General features: G+C 45.8%; 1 protein-coding gene across 1 annotated transcript in view; it reads left to right on the forward strand.

The window, feature by feature from the left end:
* The window catches only part of LOC122935144 (vomeronasal type-2 receptor 26-like), a 54,409-nt gene extending 33,181 nt beyond the window's left edge, over positions 1–21,228 (forward strand). Inside the window, exons 3-5 of the mRNA XM_044290910.1 lie at positions 2,805–2,900; positions 3,124–3,247; positions 20,330–21,228. Coding sequence (XP_044146845.1) covers positions 2,805–2,900; positions 3,124–3,247; positions 20,330–21,228 — 1,119 coding nt within the window. The remainder of the gene's footprint in view (positions 1–2,804; positions 2,901–3,123; positions 3,248–20,329) is intronic.
* Positions 21,229–21,719: the final 491 nt, after the last annotated feature.

Below are 21,719 nucleotides of genomic sequence, written 5' to 3' on the forward strand. Positions count from 1 at the left end.
ATTTAATCAGTTTCTATGAGGAGGTAAGTTCTAGACTTGACAGCGGCGAATCAATGGATGTCGTATATCTGGACTTCTCCAAAGCATTTGACACTGTACCACATAAAAGGTTAGTATATAAAATGAGAATGCTCGGACTGGGAGAAAACATCTGTATGTGGGTAAGTAACTGGCTCAGTGATAGAAAACAGAGGGTGGTTATTAACGGTACACATTCAGATTGGGTCACTGTCACTAGTGGGGTACCTCAGGGGTCAGTATTGGGCCCTATTCTCTTCAATATATTTATTAATGATCTTGTAGAAGGCTTGCATAGTAAAGTATCAATTTTCGCAGATGACACTAAACTGTGTAAAGTAATTTACACTGATGAGGACAGTATACTGTATATATACTACAGAGGACAGTATACTACTACAGAGGGATCTGGATAGACTGGAGGCTTGGGCAGATAAGTGGCAGATGGGGTTTAACACTGATAAATGTAAAGTTATGCACATGGGAAGGAAAAATGCAAGTCAACCGTACATACTAAATGGTAAAACACTCGGTAACACTGACATGGAAAAGGATCTAGGAATTTTAATAAACAGCAAACTAAGCTGCAAAAACCAGTGTCAGGCAGCTGCTGCCAAGGCCAACAAGATAATGGGTTGCATCAGAAGGGGCATAGATTCCCGTGATGAGAACATAGTCCTACCACTTTACAAATCGCTAGTCAGACCACACATGGAGTACTGTGTACAGTTCTGGGCTCCTGTAAACAAGGCAGACATAGCAGAGCTGGAGAGGGTACAGAGGAGGGCAACTAAAGTAATAACTGGAATGGGGCAACTACAGTACCCTGAAAGATTATCAAAATTAGGGTTATTCACTTTAGAAAAAAGACGACTGAGGGGAGATCTAATTAATATGTATAAATATATCAAGGGTCAGTACAGAGATCTCTCCCATCAGCTGTTTATCCCCAGGACTGTGACTGTGACGAGGGGACATCTTCTGCGTCTGGAGGAAAGAAGGTTTGTACACAAACATAGAAAAGGATTCTTTACGGTAAGAGCAGTGAGACTATGGAACTCTCTGCCTGAGGAGGTGGTGATGGTGAGTACAATAAAGGAATTCAAGAGGGGCCTGGATGTATTTCTGGAGCGTAATAATATTACAGGCTATAGCTACTAGAGAGGGGTCTTCCTCTGGATCAACTTGCAGGATAACAGGCCGAACTGGATGGACAAATGTCTTTTTTTGGCCTTATGTACTATGTTACTATGTTACTATGTTACATAGACATTTAACATCCCAATATGGCACAAATTAGACCAGGGGTTCAAGTTAGTACATCTTCCAACAAGGTTACCACCCACAGGGTTTTGTAAAAACAGCCAATAACCACGTACAATACACTCAGACACTCCCACACAAAATCCTCCCCTCTGCCTGTGATACAATTACCTCACACTGGGTTGATGCAATCATCACAGGCAGGAGAATATACAATAGTCTTCTGTCTTGGAGACAACCGAGAAGTAATTCAATTATCTCTCAGGACAAAGGGACATAACCAAATTAGACCAGGGGTTCAAGTTAGTACAAGTCCTTTGTGAACAAAGGAGGCCTGGCTGATGAGAGGGCCCGTAATCCAGGGGCAGGAGGCGGGCAAACAGCCCCCTCCAAAACACCGTGGCGAAGTGGCTTTCGCCTCACTAACTAATTGTCCACATTTTGGCAGGCTGCCACTACCCCATTGGGTAGCAGTGTGTTTTTTTTCCTGCAGCGAAGTCCATATCCTTGTGCAGGGGTTAAAGGATGAACAACTGGGAAATGCCAGGAATACGCCCTTAGTTTTATCCCAAAGTCAAACTGGTTAGTTAGCACACTGGGTCCAAACCCACTGCCCATTACAATACAGTGAATATCATTCGGGGGATAGATGGAGGAACAAATACATTTAGTCAGCAATCATGCACACAGAGGAGAGAGATGTTGCATTGTCTATCAGCAACACTTGATTATTATATGATAGAAGGGTTTTATATCACCCACTGTAGCCGAAAAGTCAATAACAGAGGAGCCGGTCAGTAAATTTGGAGGCATGGGTACTGTGGGCATTCGCTCTGGTAGGCAGATTAGCGGACACAGTACAGAGGCAAAAACAAAGTCTTTGACTTTAACAGTTCAGTGTTATTCACACATAAACAAAAATGACATTTTGTCATCTTGGTGTTCATTCACACCATGGCAAGTCCACAGAAGAAAAAACATTCACCTTGTCAGCGATTTTGGCAGTAGCAGTCCCCAACAGGCTTTAGGGCCTGTTTCACAGCAATACGTCTCTCAGCCCTTTAGTAGGGCACTCAACATGCAGAACCCAAACCACAGAGACTCCACAGATATTCACTGTGAAATGGAGGATAAGCCACACCCAGCTGAGACTTCTGGCTGGGTTTTATATCCCTAGCCAAAACCCTGCCTGGTATGTTGGGAACAGCCACTCACCCTGCACTTTGGCTGCTCCCAGTAAGAGCCGGCCTGGATCGGCTTTACAGCCACACTAAATAACCAATAGTGTCAGTCAGCACTAGCTACCGCTGACACTTAACATTACCGGCTCTTACCTCACCAAGGCCAGGAACCTCGGTGACACATAACTTCCGTCAATGACAGCCCCTTGCCTTTCCTACAATATAAAAAAAAGTGTGAAGAGGTGTAGCGTGTAAATATTTATAAAAAGGTTAATGCAAGAGTTAGAAAGTAGAAGAGGGGAGATGGGATATCCCTTAAATCTTTTGCTATTTCTCTTTAAGCTCCATCGATATATAAGAAGAGTTAATTTTACAACTCCTGGTGGAGATTCCATTCACCTTGATGAAAAAGGAAACTTCGCGACAAGATTCTCTCTGGTAAATTACGTTATAGATTCTAATAGAACCATAAAGAAATATCCAGCAGGAGAATTCCATGAAGTCAACGGTCATCTACAATTTGCGATAAATGCAAGTTCAATTTTTTGGGAACAGCGCTTTCTCCAGGTAGATTTCACACATCAAGCATTCTTTGTCCTTTTATACTTTGCTCTCTCTTATCGTGCGTCAAAAGAAAATTCTGTATGACTTTTTATCCCAGACACCACGGTCCGTCTGTACTGAGATTTGTCTCCCAGGACACAGGAAAGTCCCACTAGGAGGAAAACAGAAATGCTGCTACTACTGTGCCCCCTGTGCAGAAGGCGAGATCTCCAACCAGACTGGTGAGGGATGGACATTTATTGGCTTGTTCGTTTTGCTAGATGTCAAGAATTGTACATTGAGGTTTGAAGAGGTAGAGAAGAACTTTAAAGGGGTTTTCCATGACATTTAACCCTTTCCTGGCAATTATTGATTTTTTGCATTTTAGTTTTTTGCTCCCTCATTCCCCAGAGCCATAACTTTATTTTATTTTAATGTTGACATAGCTGTATGTGGGCATTTTATTTTTATTATTTTGCAGGACAAGTTGTACTTTCTAATGCCACTATTTAATATTGCATAGTAAAAAAATCCACATGGAATGGAATTGGAAGAAAACACAATTCTGCAATAGTTTTAGGGCTTGTGCAGTAAAACTGACTTGTGCTCTTCATTCTTCAGGTCATGATTAATCTGGAAAAATCACATATGTATGTTTTTTATTGCACTTTGATACTGAAAAAAGATATTTCTTTTGGTCTGGGGTGCTTTTTCCTTCAGTGAAACAATGGAGCTTCAGGAAGTGCAGGGGCGTCAAACGACCGCTGGCTATGTCCAGATGTTGCAGAGAGCATTCCTCATGACTGAGGGCCCTCGCCTGTGTGGCAACGACTGGGTTTTTCAACAGGACAACTACAGTACACAATGCCCGCAATGCCCTTCTTCCAGGAGAATAACATCACTCTTTTGGCCCATCCTGCATGTTCCCCTGATCTAAATCTATTTGAGAACCTTTGGGGATGGATGGCAAGGGAAGTTTACAAAAATGGACAACAGTTCAAGACAGTAGATGGCCTCCGTGCGGCCATCTTCACCACTTGGAGAAATGTTCCCACTCAACTTATGGAAATGCTTGCATCAAGCATGCCGAAACTAATTTTTGAAGTGATAAACAATAACGGCGGAGCTACTCATTACTGAGTTCATGTTTTGAAGTTGGATTTCTGTTTTGGGGGGGTTTAGTTTTTTTTGGAGGTGTGGTCCTAAACTTTTGATCAGCTGAAAAACAGCCTGTTTCAGTTTATTTGTTGTTTTCATTAAATTGAATGTTCAAAAAATGTTTTGTCTCACTCACATTTCTTCTTGTTGCATGTTGAAGCTCTACTTGGAACTTTGTTAAGATCCAGGCATGCTAAATATGATTTAGTCAGGCCAGCACCTCCAAGGCGTAAAGGCAAGCTTAGGCTATGTGTCCAATTTGGAGACCCAGAAGTTGGAAGGGGCAGAAGCATCAGTCAGTTCATATAGGCGTGTGCAAACATATTGCCCTACTATGTCGCACGTCCCCGTGATGTTCACAATCCAATTGGATATCTGCTCTATCAACTTTCGATGTTCTACATCTACCATGTTGATCACGGTTAGCGGCGAATCAGGGTTCCACGCCGGAGAAGGAGCGTTAGAAAGAGACCACATCTAAGGGAGATCAATGGAAGAAATGTGGGAGAAGCTATTAAAATGCCATTTACCCACTCCCGACTCGGGGAGGTAGTGACGGTAAATAACAATACAGGACTCTTAAGATGCCCTGTTATTGGAATGATTATTCAAAAATTATAGGGAATGTCACTGGGGTATTTTGGATTTGGAAACATTAGCCAGGAGAGGCCCTGCTGCCGCTTTGTTGACTCAAGATAACTTCTGCCTGATCGCACGTCCCTGTGACCTCCACGATCCTTTAGGATATCTTCTCTATCAATTTTGATGTTCTTTTCTGAGCCTACCATGTTGATCACAGTTATCGGCGAATCAGGGTTCCACGCCGAAGAGGGAGCGTGAGAAAGGGAGACCTCATCCAAGGGAGGTCAATGGCTGCAATGGGATGAAGCGGAAATGCGGGACAAGCTATTAAAGCAGAAGGATCGAATGAATAGGCCAATTAAAGATGAATTTTAGAAATTTAAGTCCCTGTCACCTATGCAGAGCAGGGGGTTTTCATCGCCAGAAATGGGTTAATGTCACCCACCAATGAAACTGATAATTTTTTTAAATTTTGGTCCTTGTCACCTATGCAGAGCATGGGTTTATTAAAGGCAAAAATTGTAAAATATCAATATCAATGTAACAGAATTTTTTTGGAAATTTATTAAGCTGTCAACTAGGTAGAGCAGGGGTATATCACAGACAGAATTTCACCCGAAAATGTAACAGACAAATTATTGATATTTTTTTACCTGTCTACTGTGATATAGCAGTGGTATATCACAGCCAAAAATTGGTGAATTTCACCTGCAAATGTAACAGACAAATTAGTAATTTATTTTTACCTGTCTACTAGGTAGAGCAGTGGTTTATCACACCTAAAAATTTGTGAATTTCAACCCAAAAATGTAACAGACAAATTAGTGTTTTTTTTTACCTGTCTACTACGTAGAGCATGGGTATATCACATCCAAAAATGGGTGAATTTCACCCAAAAATTTAACAGACAAATTAGTGCATTTTTTTAACCTGTCTACTCGGTAGAACAGTGGTATATCACACCCAAAAATTGGCAAATGTCACTCAAAAATTGAACAGTCAAATTAGTGAAATGACATAAAATAAAATAATTACAAAAAAAAAATTTAAAACTTGATTTATGAGCTGGAAGTCCATATGGAGTAGGAGTTTGAGGAGGCAGTGGACATAGCGTTGTAGGTGGAAGCAGCGGTGGAGGAGGACGAAGTAGCCAACACTGGTTTTTAGTTTTAATATTTTTTATTTATTATTAGGGTACACTCCAAAAGAGTGTGAAATATCCAAAATACAAGAATGAGCAATTGCGCTTTAGAAGAACAATGGCTGGTTAAGGTCGGTATATATGTCTATTCTGCACAAAGTACGGACAAGTCCTGTGGGATGAATTCCTGGTTCATTTTAATGAACATGAGCTTGTCCACATTGGCTGTGGACAGGCGGCTGCGCTTGTCTGTGATGACGCCCCCTGCCGTGCTAAACACACGTTCAGATAATACACTGGCTGCAGGGCAGGCCAGCACCTCCAAGGCGTAAAGGGCAAGCTCAGGCCATGCGCCCAATTTGGAGACCCAGAAGTTGAAGGGGGCAGACCCGTCATTTAGTACGTGTAGGCGTGTGCACAAATACTGCTCCACCATGTTGGTGAAATGCTGCCTCCTGCTAAGGCGTTCCATATCAACTGGTGGTGCTGGTTGTTGTGGGGTGCTGACAAAGCTTTTCCACATTTTGACCATGCTAATCCTGCCTTCTGAAGTGTTGTCTGTGCCCCAGCTGCATTGGCGACCTCTTCCTCCGCTATTGCCTTGTGCTTCAAGAGTGCCCCCACTTTCAGGTGGGAATGCCACCAGCAGCGCATTTACCAGCGTGCGCTTGTACTAGCGCATCTTACGATCACGCTCCAGAGAGGGAATTAAGGACGGTACGTTGTCCTTGTAACATGGATCCAGCAGCGTGGCCACCCAATAATCAGCACAAGTTAGAATGTGGGCAATTTGGCGGTCATTGCGGAGACACTGCAGCATGTAATCGCTCATGTGTGCCAGGCTGCCCAAAAGACAACGAAAAACTGTCCTCTGTGGGAGTTGTATCGTCTGTGTCCTCTGTATCCCCCCAGCCATGCACCAGTGATGGCCATGTGCTGGTCTGGGTGCCACCCTGCTGTGAACATGGTTCCTCCTCTACCATCTCCTCCTCCTCCACCTTGTCATCCTCCAGAACTGTGCCCTGGCTGGACAATTGTGTACATGGCGTTTGTGTGTGCAGGAACCCACCCTCTGAGCCACTTGTGAATGACTGGCCGTAAACCCTATCCTCCTCTGCCTGTGCCACATCCTTTTCCCTATCATCGCCAGCAGTGTTTTTTCAAGGAGGCATAGAAATGGGATATGAGGAAAACAGAAGTATTGAGCAGCTCTCACCTGCCAGGGATTCCACTGGTCTAGCACGGAACAGCTCCTTCACCCGAATCAGGAGAAATACGGAAGTATAGAGGAAAAGAGATTTTGTCCAGCTTGTACTTGTGGTAATCCAAGGCTTCTTTATTGAAAATTCAGTATAAAATCCAGGTACAGAAAGCAGAGTCTACATGTTTCGGGCACAATGCAATCTTAGCCCTTACTCATGACTGTTTCAGATACACTGTGAGTTACTTTTGTAGAGAGGAGGGGGAGGGTCTCTCACCTGAGATAATCAGGCTGAAAATTCAGCTGAAAATTCAACCCCTCCCTTCTACAAATGTGTACATAGGTAAAAACATGCCAAAAAGACAATTCATATGGTCCATAAAATAATACATATAAGGCTGCTTTCACACTAGCGCTTGATCGGATCCGTTCTGAACGGATCCGATCATATCAATGCAGACGGAGGCTCCGTTCAGTACGGATCCGTCTGCATTAATAACTTAGAAAAATTTCTAAGTGCGCAAGATGATGTGGCGGCCATACCATCATTTGCAGATTATCTGAACGCATGTGTGAACGGTATCCAATTTACCGTTCAACATAGCGCCAGGAGCATTGAGTTCCTGGATCTCCGCCTCAGGGGAGACTCCGCCTCGGCCTCCATTTACACCAGCACCTACAGAAAACCAACATCAGGCAATACAATACTACATGCACAATCATGCCATCCCATGCATACCATCAGAAATATACCAAAAGGAGAACTAATTAGGGCTAGAAGAAACTGCAGTGACGATTCGACATACGAAACAGAGGCGCAAAACATCATAAGTAGACTAACACATAGAGCATATTCGGAAAAAAAGATGAAGAAATGCAGCAGAGACATTCAATACATGAATAGGAATACATTATTGAACACACATATAGAAACAAAGAGACAAAAAACTAGAGAGATATCTAACCAAGAAAGAAAAAATATTTTTGTTACACAATATAGTAAGGAATACACCCAAATTTGTGACATTGTCAGAAAACACTTCCCAGTGCTAGCGTGTGACAAAACATGGGCACCTATGGTACACAATGGCATTAAATGTGCAGCCCGAAAGGCACCCACCATAGCTAGCTCCGTCAGCCCATCTCTCTTCAAACATGACAAATCTCGAACAACACAAAACACATGGCTGTCAACAACAGGAAACTATAAATGTGGTCACTCCATTTGCATTTGTTGTAAATACATGAAGATCTGTCAAAATTTTGAATCCACCATTAACGGCCAAGTTTTCAAAATAAAATCCTTTTTAAATTGTAATACCACTTATGCGATTTACTGCATAACATGCACAGATTGCAGGCTACAATATGTGGGATGTACCACTAATGCAATAAAAACACGCATTAGAAAACATATATCAGACATACCGCACCATGAGAACCGCAACATATCTGCGGCAAGTCTCCATTTTGCCATGGTACATGGTGGTGATGTCTCCTATATGTCAGTACAAGGCATTGAAAAGGTTAAAAAACCAACACGAGGTGGTGACAGAAAGAGGAAACTCTTAAACAGAGAATCATACTGGATTTTCCGACTTGAAAGTCGCCAGCCCCAAGGTTTAAATAAGAAACTGGATCTAATTCTGCAGTATTAACCAATGGCTTATTTCTCCTCCTTTCTTCCTCTATTTCCCATTTCCTTTAGGCTCCTTTCACACTAGCGTTCGTCGGTCCGCTCGTGAGCTCCGTTCGAAGGAGCTCGCGAGCGGACCCGAACGCCTCCGTCCAGCCCTGATGCAGTCTGAGTGGAGCGGATCCGCTCGGAATGCATCGGTCTGGCGGCGTTCAGCCTCCGCTCCGCTCGCCTCCGCGCGGCCAGGCGGACAGCTGAGCTCTGCTTGCAGCGTTCGGCTGTCCGCCTGGCCGTGCGGAGGCGAGCGGATCCGTTCGGACTTGCAGTGTAGGTCGGTGGGAACGGATCCGCTTGAGGATGACACCTATATGGCTCAATCTTCGGGCGGATCCGTCCCCCATTGACTTTGCGTTAGGGAGTCTGAACGGATCCGCTCAGGCATCTTGCGCACTTAGAAATTTTTCTAAGTTATTAATGCAGACGGATCCGTACTGAACGGAGCCTCCGTCTGCATTGATATGATCGGATCCGTTCAGAACGGATCCGATCAAGCGCAAGTGTGAAAGCAGCCTTATATGTATTATTTTATGGACCATATGAATTGTCTTTTTGGCATGTTTTTACCTATGTACACATTTGTAGAAGGGAGGGGTTGAATTTTCAGCCTGATTATCTCAGGTGAGAGACCCTCCCCCTCCTCTCTACAAAAGTAACTCACAGTGTATCTGAAACAGTCATGAGTAAGGGCTAAGATTGCATTGTGCCCGAAACATGTAGTCTCTGCTTTCTGTACCTGGATTTTATACTGAATTTTCAATAAAGAAGCCTTGGATTACCACAAGTACAAGCTGGACAAAATCTCTTTTCCTCTATACTTCCGTATTTCTCCTGATTCGGGTGAAGGAGCTGTTCCGTGCTAGACCAGTGGAATCCCTGGCAGGTGAGAGCTGCTCAATACTTCTGTTTTCTTCAAATTGACTGCATAACGTACCTCAAGCCACATAATCAGAATACCAAATTTTTAAGGCACGTACTGCCGTGGCCTAAAATAATTTTTTTTAAGGCTCCAAAAGGGCACATTTAAGAGAATTTCCCTTTGAGAAGCATAAAATTGTCCACTGATTAAGACATATTTTTGGTGGGAATTCTTGTCACTGTCTATGTTGTGGGACTATTTGTGCACTTCTAAAAAGTATTTGGTGGCTGAAAATATGACCTGAAGGTTTTTCTGGTTCACCTGCCATTAAAGTGAATGGGGCCCGCCGCGAACTTGCAATTCACAAACATTTGATCGCATTCCCGAATCGTCCCGGCAGATGTTCGTCCATCACTACTCAACAGTATCAGCAGCAGCTAGACCTGAAGCAGGACCTGAACCAGCATATGGTGGCATACCTGGACAGCACCCTGCCACCCCACATTTAAGATCCGCTGGACTGCTGGGCAGCCAAACTGGATTTGTGGCCGCAACTGGCAGATTTGCCCTGGAAAAGCTGTACTGCCAGGCCAGCAGTGTGGCATCAGAGCCGGTGTTTAGTGTGGCAGGGGCCATAGTTACCCCAAGAAGAACTCGCCTGTCCACCCAAAAAGTGGAGATACTGACCTTTGTCAAGATTAGGGATGAGCGAACCCGAACTGTATAGTTTACTATTTTCGTAAAAGTCCGGGTTTCGGGTTAGGTGTTCGTCGCTTTCTTGGCGCTTTTTGAAAGGCTGCAAAGCAGCCAATCAACAAGCGTCATACTACTTGCCCCAAGAGGCTGTCACAGCCATGCCTACTATTGGTATGGCTGTGATTGGCCAGAGCACCATGTGACCCAGCCTCTATTTAAGCTGGAGTCACATAGCGCCGCCCGTCACTCTGCTCTGATTAGCGTAGGGAGAGGTTGCGGCCGTGACGTTAGGGCGAGATTAGGCAGATTAACTCCTCCAAAGGACTTCATTCAGAGATCGATCTGCAGCTGTGGATGATTGAACTGCTGCTATTGAATTGCTCACTGTTTTTAGGCTGCCCAGAGCATTTTTCAGTCACTTTTTTCTGGGGTGATCGGTGGCCATTTTGTGTCTTGTGGTGCGCCAGCACAAGCTGCCACCAAGTGCATTTAACCCTCAATGGTGTGGTTGTTTTTTGGCTAAATCCTACATCAGGGTGAAGCTGTCACACCAAGTGCATTTAACCATCAATAGTCTGGTTATTTTTTGGCCATATACTACATCAGGGGCAAGCTGCGCCTGTCACCAAGTGCATTTAACCCTCAGTAGTGTGGTTGGTCAAGCTGTCACACCAAGTGCATTTAACGATCAATAGTGTGGTTATTTTTTGGCCATATCCCAGTCTAATTCTGTCAATAAACGTATACCTGTCACCCAGCGCCTAAATACTAGGCCTCAAGTTTATATCCAGCTAAATCTGTCGTTACTGGTGTGGCTGGTCAAGTTATTTAGTGTCCGTCAAAGCACAGTTTTTGTTCTGGGTTGAAATACAATTCCCAATTTAGCAATTTCCTAATTTAGTGGTTTCTGCTATATTAGAGCTATTTTAAATCTATCCCTAAAAGAGTATATTAGATTCAAGGTGCACATAGGGTCATTCTGAATAACTTCACACACACACTACTGTGCATACCCCAGTCTAATTCTGTCTGTAAACGTATACCTGTCACCCAGCGCCTAAATACTAGGCCTCAAATTTATAGTCAGCTAAATCTGTGGTTACTGCTGTGCCTGTATTAGTGTAATACGGTACCTAAATAGATAGCCAGATAGTGTTAGGTGTCTGTAAAAAAAGGCCTGAATTTAAATTCAATACATTGGGCCAAATAATATTTTTGTTGTTGTGGTGAACGATAACAATGAGGAAAACATCTAGTAAAGGACGCGGATGCGGACATGGTCGTGGTGGTGTTAGTGGACCCTCTGGTGCTGGGAGAGGACGTGGCCGTTCTGCCACAGCCACACGTCCTAGTGTACCAACTACCTCAGGTCCCAGTAGCCGCCATAATTTACAGCGATATTTGGTGGGGCCCAATGCCGTTCTAAGGATGGTAAGGCCTGAGCAGGTACAGGCATTAGTCAATTGGGTGGCCGACAGTGGATCCAGCACGTTCACATTATCTCCCACCCAGTCTTCTGCAGAAAGCGCACAGATGGCGCCTGAAAACCAACCCCATCAGTCTGTCACATCACCCCCATGCATACCAGGGAAACTGTCTGAGCCTCAAGTTATGCAGCAGTCTCTTATGCTGTTTGAAGACTCCGCTGGCAGGGTTTCCCAAGGGCATCCACCCAGCCCTTCCCCAGCGGTGGAAGACAGAGAATGCACTGACGCACAACCACTTATGTTTCCTGATGATGAGGACATGGGAATACCACCTCAGCATGTCTCTGATGATGACGAAACACAGGTGCCAACTGCTGCGTCTTTCTGCAGTGTGCAGACTGAACAGGAGGTCAGGGATCAAGACTGGGTGGAAGACGATGCAGGGGACGATGAGGTCCTAGACCCCACATGGAATGAAGGTCGTGCCACTGACTTTCACAGTTCGGAGGAAGAGGCAGTGGTGAGACCGAGCCAACAGCGTAGCAAAAGAGGGAGCAGTGGGCAAAAGCAGAACACCCGCCGCCAAGAGACTCCGCCTGCTACTGACCGCCGCCATCTGGGACCGAGCACCCCAAAGGCAGCTTCAAGGAGTTCCCTGGCATGGCACTTCTTCAAACAATGTGCTGACGACCAAGACCCGAGTGGTTTGCACGCTGTGCCATCAGAGCCTGAAGCAGGGCATTAACGTTCTGAACCTTAGCACAACCTGCATGACCAGGCACCTGCATGCAAAGCATGAACTGCAGTGGAGTAAACACCTTAAAAACAAGGAACTCACTCAGGCTCCCCCTGCTACCTCTTCTGCTGCTGCCGCCACGGCCTCTTCCTCCGCCTCTAGAGGAACGTTGGCACCTGCCGCCCAGCAAACAGGGGATGTACCACCAACACCACCACCACCTCCGTCACCAAGCATCTCAACCATGTCACACGGCAGCGTTCAGCTCTCCATCTCACAAACATTTGAGAGAAAGCGTAAATTCCCACCTAGCCACCCTCGATCTCTGGCCCTGAATGCCAGCATTTCTAAACTACTGGCCTATGAAATGCTGTCATTTAGGCTGGTGGACACAGACAGCTTCAAACAGCTCATGTCACTTGCTGTCGCACAGTATGTTGTTCCCAGCCGGCACTACTTCTCCAAGAGAGCCGTGCCTTCCCTGCACAACCAAGTATCCGATAAAATCAAGTGTGCACTGTGCAACGCCATCTGTGGCAAGGTCCACCTAACCAGAGATACGTGGACCAGTAAGCACGGCCAGGGACGCTATATCTCCCTAACTGCACACCTTCACCAACAACTTCAGCACAGCCCGGGGTAAACGTCAGCAGGCCATTCTGAAACTCATATGTTTGGGGGACAGGAGTTGTGGCGGGGTATAGAACAATAGACCGACGAGTGGTTGCTGGCGGTGAGCCTCAAGCCCAGCCTGGTGGTGTGCGATAATGGGCGAAATCTCGTTGCAGCTCTGGGACTAGCCGGTTTGACGCACATCCCTTCCTTGGCGCATAAGTTCATTCACAACTACCCCGACATGTCAGAGCTGCTGCATAAAGTGCGGGCCGTCTGTTCGCGCTTCCAGCGTTCACATCCTGCTGCTGCTCGCCTGTCTGCGCTACAGCAAAACTTCGGCCTTCCCGCTAACCGCCTCATATGCGACGTGCCCACCAGGTGGAACTCCACCTTGCACATGCTGGACAGACTGTGCGAGCACCAGCAGGCCATAGTGGAGTTTCAGCTGCAGCACGCACGGGTCAGTCGCACTACGGAACAGCACCACTTCACCACCAATGACTGGGCCTCCATGCAAGACCTGTGTGCCCTGTTGCGCTGTTTCGAGTACTCCACCAACATGGCCAGTGGCGATGACACCGTTATCAGCGTTACAATACCACTTCTATGTCTCCTTGAGAAAACACTTAGGGCGATGATGGAAGAGGAGGTGGCCCAGGAGGAAGAGGAGGAGGAAGAGGGGTCATTTTTAGCACTTTCAGGCCAGTCTCTTCGAAGTGACTCAGAGGGAGGTTTTTTGCAACAGCAGAGGCCAGGTACAAATGTGACCAGCCAGGGCCCACTACTGGAGGACGAGGATGAGGAGGAGGTGGAGGAGGATGAAGCATGGTCACAGCGGGGTGGCACCCAACGCAGCTCGGGCCCATCACTGGTGCGTGGCTGGGGGGAAAGGCAGGATGATGACGATACGCCTCCCACAGAGGACAGCTTGTCCTTACCCCTGGGCAGCCTGGCACACATGAGCGACTACATGCTGCAGTGCCTGCGCAACGACAGCAGAGTTGCCCACATTTTAACGTGTGCGGACTACTGGGTTGCCACCCTGCTGGATGCACGGTACAAAGACAATGTGCCCACCTTACCGTTGGTAGACGCACTACTGAGAGCATTCCCAAATGTCACAGGGGAACAAGTGGAAGCCCAAGGCCAAGGCAGAGGAGGAGCAAGAGGTTGCCAAGGCAGCTGTGTCACGGCCAGCTCCTCTGAGGGCAGGGTTAGCATGGCAGAGATGTGGAAAAGTTTTGTCAACACGCCACAGCTAACTGCACCACCACCTGATACGCAACGTGTTAGCAGGAGGCAACATTTCACTAACATGGTGGAACAGTACGTGTGCACACCCCTCCACGTACTGACTGATGGTTCGGCCCCATTCAACTTCTGGGTCTCTAAATTGTCCATGTGGCCAGAGCTAGCCTTTTATGCCTTGGAGGTGCTGGCCTGCCCGGCGGCCAGCGTTTTGTCTGAACGTGTATTCAGCACGGCAGGGGGCGTCTTTACAGACAAACGCAGCCGCCTGTCTACAGCCAATGTGGACAAGCTGACGTTCATGAAAATGAACCAGGCATGGATCCCACAGGACCTGTCCATCCCTTGTGCAGATTAGACATTAACTACCTCCCCTTAAACATATATTATTGTACTCCAGGGCACTTCCTCATTCAATCCTATTTTTATTTTCATTTTACCATTATATTGCGAGGCTACCCAAAGTTGAATGAACCTCTCCTCTGTCTGGGTGCCGGGGCCTAAATATATGCCAATGGACTCTTCCAATGTTGGTTGACGTGAAGCCTGCTTCTCTACGATGACATGCAGACTGATTCTCTGCTGACATGAAGCCAGATTCTCTGTTACGGGACCTCTCTCCTCTGCCTGGGTGCCTGGGCCTAAGCATGGATCCCGAACCCGAACATTTCCGGGAAGTTCGGCCGAACTTCTCGAACCCGAACATCCAGGTGTCCGCTCAACTCTAGTCAAGATGAATCAGGCGTGGATCAGCCAGGATTTCCACCCACCAATGCCTGATGAATCAGACTCGATCATCCATGGTGCCACACGAATACTTTGACAAAAGAGACCGGTTTCTTCTGACTACCTGCCTCAGCTGCTATTCTGATGCTGCCATCTGCCTGATGCCACACATCTGATTCCAAGTGTTCCTTCTTTCACCCACCATCTTTATCTGGTACTGGTATTGCCACCCACCTCTCCACTCTGTCACCGGGTCACTTTGTCGTCTCCGATGCTGCTGCCACCTCCACACTGTCACCTTGCCCCTCTGTGGTCTCCTGATACTGCTTCCAATTCCACACTATGTCACCTTGGTACTCTGTGGCCTCCTGATGCTGCTGCTCCCACCTTCACACGCTATCATTGTGCCACTCTGTGGTCTCTCATGGTGCTGCTGCTGCCAACTCCACACTGTCATTGCGCCACCCTGTGGCCTCCTCCTGATTCTGCTGCTGCCGACACCTCCACACTCTGTCATTGTGCCACTCTGTGGCCTCCTGATGCTGCTGCCACCTACACACCGTCATTGGCCTCCCTGTGGTCTCCTGATGCTGCTTCCACCTCCACACTATGTCACTTTGCCACTCTGTGGCCTCCTGATGCTGCTGCTGCCACCTTCACACTCTATCATTGTGCCACTCTGTGGTCTCCTCATGCTGCTGCTGCTGCCACCTCCACACTGTCATTGTGCAACTCTGTGGCCTCCTGATGCTGCTGCCATCTCTGAACTGTCATTTTGCCACCCTGTGGCCTCCTTCTAAAGCTGATGCTGCCGCCACCTCCACACTGTGTCATTCTGCCACTCTGTGGCCTCCTGATGTTGTTTATGCCACCTCCACACCAGTAGGTGGCAGCAAATATGGCAAATCTATAGTTGCGCAGAATGGAAACTTATTTTCCATTTTAAACCCCCCTCTGTGGTGTGGTGGGCATGTTCCACTTGCTGCAGGAAGGGTGGAGTTCTAGTTTGAGTAAGTTCTTAGCTCACCCCTGCTAAGGGAGGTTGTTCAGGAGTACGCCCCTGCTGAACGTGCCCAGTCTCAGCCAGCTAGTGCACCTTCAGCTCTGCTGGATATGGAGGCCACAGCTGGAAGCCTCAGAATCCAGGAAGTAGAGTTCCCTGGTCCTACTTAAGAGACAGACAACAGAGAGAAGTTACAGCATACAGCAAAAGCTAAGTCATACAGCTACCCTGTTAGTACAGCAGAGCCACAGTGCAATCGATGTAGCAGAGTTGAGTTTGTTTGCCTGCCAGATTTAATGCTAAAGTCTGCTGGAACCAAGACAAAGCCTGAAGCTTTTTCGAGAACCGTGTATGCAAAGTAAAGCTGCTATTGATCTTCATACAAGGTCTGGACTCAATTTATTATTTTGCGCCTAATGGTGTTGGCGTCATGAACACAAGGGACCCTGCCGCCAAGGCACCTTAAACCCACACCACCAAGGGCACCTCAACCACCATCTGGCGGGAGTTCCCGGACAACGAAGTGTGCCCCGAAGGAACTAGTGCTGTCCTTTCCTTTCTCTGCACGCTGGCCCAGAGAGCGCTGCTAACCGTGAGCAAAACAACTACACTCCCCATCGGTCCAACGGACCTCACGTGTTGCCCCTGCTTCCTTGTCACTGCAGATCGACTCCTATTTTTTGGGCTTTAGCAATACTGATGGATTACTGACCAAATGCTGTCTCCACATACAGGATCCATTTTTGGGGGGTTATTGTTCTGATGGATCAGAGGAAGGGCAAAATAATCAGTGATGTCAACACAAACTTACTGCTGACACCCACTCCACTCTGTCGGGGGCGCTCTGCTGTATAAGCAATTAATAGAACAGGTTCTGTAGAAATCTATGTAGAATCAGTGAATTGTTGTAAAAGGAGTTTGCTCTTTCACGCTATAGTAGGATCTTGAGCCTGTGCACAGTTCTTTATACCTGGCGCTAACATTGACCTGTAAGGCTGAGTTCCACACTTGAGTTATTTAGTCAGTTTTGGCCCCATAACTGCCCAAATAAGTAAAGTGTGCAGTGATTCTAAGTGCGACGCCTGTCATCTACATGTGATACTGACTCAAAGTATTGTTTTACTACCACAGTAGACTCCATATGCGTGTTACTGCAAGACACAGTGTTCTACACCACTATAAAGGCTCTCTGCCGCCATAAATTGGCCATTTCTTAACACGATTCGCCACAAATAAATTCGAATTTTCCGAAAGTTTGGCGAACTGGCCAAATCAAATTTTTGAGATATTTGTTCATCTCTAGTTCTGACCACCCTGCAATTTGCCAGCAGTGACCGTGCTTACACATAAATGCTATTTATTATTATTTTTTACTATAGTGTGCACGTACAAATATAAGCTGCGTTTCGGGATGTGGTCCTCAGGATACAGCAACACCAGCTTTTGCCAAAACAGTATTTTACTTAAACATAATGAGCACAACCACAAATGCTGGGAACATAAAATAAATTTACATACACCCAGCCCAAAATCTGAGACCCTTGTGCTGCACAGCGTGGCACCCTCCAATGAATGCAGGATGAAAGTGCGGCAATTTACCTACTAGCGGGCACAACTAAACAGCCACGCCTTACCTGTTATTACCCTAAGAAATTATGAACAACTGTTTGGGTGTGCGATTCAGGCTAACTTGCGGTGCAGCACAACAGCTTACAATCTTACAATGTTCTACAGTATTCCCCCTCTCATAACTGGTCTTGTAGCAGATGTCTGAGTATTCCTTCTGAGCAAAACATCAGTCTGGCTTGAGTTTGTGGGGAAGTTTATCAGCTTTCCAGTGTGAAATGTCACTTTAAATTGTGGAGCCCTTGCAATGAACAGCCAGCAACAGAAACCCTATCTAACTAGATACAAGCCTGGTCTCAGTCTCTCAGGTTCTAGGTGCCAACACTGTGATGAGGTGCGTGCATGATCTGTCTTAACAACTCGGGTCTGCTCTGCATCCGCTGGTGGCTGTGGACCAAACAAAAGCTTCTCCAACAAGCATGGGGTGCCGCAGAGTATATTGTTTTGCCTTTCAGCTCTCATCAACATTCCTGGAAGCAATACTCATTCCTCTGGACAGGATCATGGCCTTGGATGCAATCAGCTTCACTGGGCTGTAGTTCTGGTCACCGAAGGGTGCTTCCACACCTGGATGTCGATGGATTCTCCTCACACACAGCCCCTGGATCCTCTTCCAAGCTCTCCCCAAGATGGCTGCTCTATCTATTCCTCTCCAGGCTTTTGTAACTCCGCCTCTCATAAATATGGAAAACATACAGTCTGTTAGCTGTTTTTAGGAAACAGCAGCATCTTGTGGCCAAACAGAAGAATGTCAGTCCATATATTGAACTCAGGTTTTGTTAGTAGACTGGCACACTATATCTGGTAGAAAGTAGAGGACAGACAAGTTATATTAAGTAGGTAATAATTTATTCTCCCTATTAGAGTTAAAAAAAAATGATAGAAAAATGGAAAATACTAAATAAAAAATGAATCTAGTATAAAAATGAAATATAAAAATGGAATATAAAAAGTAAGCTGTCGCCACAAAGGGAGGTAATAGCCACAAAGGGAAATTTAGTTTGACCAAAAATGAGTCAGTTAGACGGGTTAGCATCTAAACAACTCTGGGTTTCCATATATTTAACTTAATTTACACAGTGTTCAGACAATTATAGCTGTTTCCCCATCTCACACAAACAGCACTCATGGATTGCAGTCAACACAGTGGACAAGTCACAGAGTGGGGAGGTGGGGGGCAACAGAACTGAAAAAAGGAGCAGAGCCCACAGCACACAATATTTCCCATGCGGAAGGAGCAGGGAAAGAAAGAGGCAGGTTCAGGATAGATGAGGGCACATAGCTGGGTCATGCCAACTAAGTGTGGTGTCAGAGGAACCACCGACTCCTGGCTGTGGGTGTCTGATGTCAGTTGAAATGATGTTGAAGACCAAGTCAACTATTCAAAGACAGCTGTATTACTGGTCAAAACATAATCGCTGGTTGACAGTGGCAGCTCTGGCCTGTTGCTGTGACTGCTGCTACTACACCCTCACCCTTTTTCTACTGCTACTTCTAACAGCAACATTTGTGCCACTGCCCGTTCCCTCGGGGGCTCTGGCACCTGTGTGTTGGACATACTGTACAGTAGCAATAATAAAGTAAGAATAAAGGAAAATAATAAAATAAGTTATTCAGTATCAATTTGAGCACCACAATAACAGTAGTAATACACAGCTTATTCACCTCAATTTGAGAATGAAGGCATAATTGAATTGCATATCAATTCAACAAGGGGGCGAGGGGGGTCAAAAACAGTTAAATTAGACAGCTTATTTACCCCAATTTCAGAAGCAATGAAAAATGAAATTGCTTTTCTATTATATTCAGTTAGGTACCTCTGTACAGGGATTGATGCAAAGTGAGCTGCTTCCTATGGATTCCCTCAGCTTCAGATTACACAGCCTGCACTGTCCCTGCACTGTCCCTAAACTCTCCCTATGATCTCTCTACAATGTTTAAAAACTCTCTTTATGCTTTCCCTGCACTGTCCCTGCAGTCTCCTTATACATGGTTCTTCAATTTAAGCTTTGTTAAACACTGACCCTAGCACTTGGCACATCCAATGTTCAGTTCACTGTAAAATGGCTGGGACTGGGCGGGACAAGGATTTTTATAGGGCTATGACATCACAGGGGATGGCTATCTGCTGATTGGCTGGCTGCACTGCATTATAGGTCATCTCTTGTTCCCGTGCTTCTTACTTCACTTTGTAACACGTCACCACCATAAAAAAAGAAAAAAGAAGATGCTTTGCTTTGCCCAACACAAGTGAGGACACTGCAAAAGGGTTTGCTGAAATCCAGGAAGGCAATGTCCATGGTGCAACTTTCATAAAACACTTTTGCGTCAGATTGATCTGACATGATCTGCCCTTTTCCAGCCATGCTGTATCTAACAAGTTGCTGTCTTTAGGTGGTGACTATTATCGTTTTCAGGAGGGTTTCCATTTTTTTACTACTACTACATCAATGCAATTTTCTATATAAAAATACAATTATAAGCTATTAAATTATAAACTGTCATGGTGTTCAATACAATCTATTCTTTCACTTTCAGTAACTGTCCATTTTTATTAACTTTTTTAAATGTTGACAAAAACGGGAAAAAAACAACATATTTTCTTTTTTACAGATATGGAAGGATGTTTGAAGTGTCCTGAAGACCAGTGGTCTAATGAGAGAAGAGACGCCTGTATCTCGCGACCACTTGACTTCCTGTCATATGAAGATACTTTGGGATTATCTCTTATTATTATCAATCTCTTCTTCTGTTTTCTGACGGTCGTTGTGTTGGGGATATTTATAAAGCACAAGAACACGTCAATTGTGAAAGCCAATAACCAGAACCTGAGCTACATCCTGCTCCTGTCTCTGCTCTTCTCATTCCTATGTCCTCTCTTATTCATTGGACATCCCACAAGGATGTCATGTCTGCTCCGACAAGTGACTTTTGGGATAATCTTTAGTGTTGCAGTTTCTTCAATTTTAGCTAAAACTGTCACTGTAGTCTTGGCTTTTCATGCCATCCAACCAGGCAGGGTACTATGGCAGTGGCTGAGGAGACGTCTGGCCACATCATTACTCATTACTGGTACAATAGGAGAGGTTGTGATCTCTGTTTTCTGGTTGTCTTTCTCTCCACCATTCCCAGATCATAACACTGAGATAGAGGTTGGAAAAATAATATTACAGTGTGATGAGGGATCTGCCATTGCTTTCTACATGTCCATTGGCTACATTGGATTCCTGTCTGTGCTAAGCTTTATTGTAGCCTTCTTGGCCAGAAAACTTCCAGATACTTTCAATGAGGCTCAGTACATCACCTTCAGCATGCTGGTCTTCTGCAGTGTGTGGATCTCCTTCCTCCCAGCCTATCTCAGCACCAAGGGGAAATACATGGTGGCTGTGGAAGTTTTTGCCATCTCATCTTCCAGTGCTGGACTTCTGGGCTGTATCTTCATTCCCAAATGTTACATTATTCTAATGAGGCCAGAACTGAACACAAAACCAAATCTAATTTTTAAACAATAGCATCATTTTACAGTTTGCAGTAGTGTAAAATTTTCAGTTCACCTTAGGGGAAAAGCCATATTACTTGATGATATATACCGTGGGGGGTTAGATCTACTCCGGGGGTCATTGACATAAATATATTTGCCTGACACCAAGTTTAAGGTCCAAACATCGCTTTTATTTGGCACCTCAGCAAAACAAACATAAATCATACAAAATAAACACCTGTCCGGCTGGGCTCTAACTAAAAAAGGTATCTTCCTACCTTACTTAAAGCACCGTTCGCACCCGGCCTCGGTGGAGTGTGGCACAGTAGTCCCTCCGACTCCGGCCTCGTGACCCTTGCACCCAGGCATCACGGCATCCCCCAATGCTCTGGCTAGCACCTAGCCCCGTGGTCCCTCAGCCAGCCCGGCTGAGACCACTAATACAGAGCCTCCAGCGGGGCCATGTTGCACAACAAATCTCCTCCCCCTGGACTGACCCCCTGGGAGGTGCTTTATGCCAGC

The sequence above is a fragment of the Bufo gargarizans genome, chromosome 4 (genome assembly GCF_014858855.1).
Source record: "Bufo gargarizans isolate SCDJY-AF-19 chromosome 4, ASM1485885v1, whole genome shotgun sequence".
In the NCBI taxonomy this organism is placed as follows: domain Eukaryota; kingdom Metazoa; phylum Chordata; class Amphibia; order Anura; family Bufonidae; genus Bufo; species Bufo gargarizans.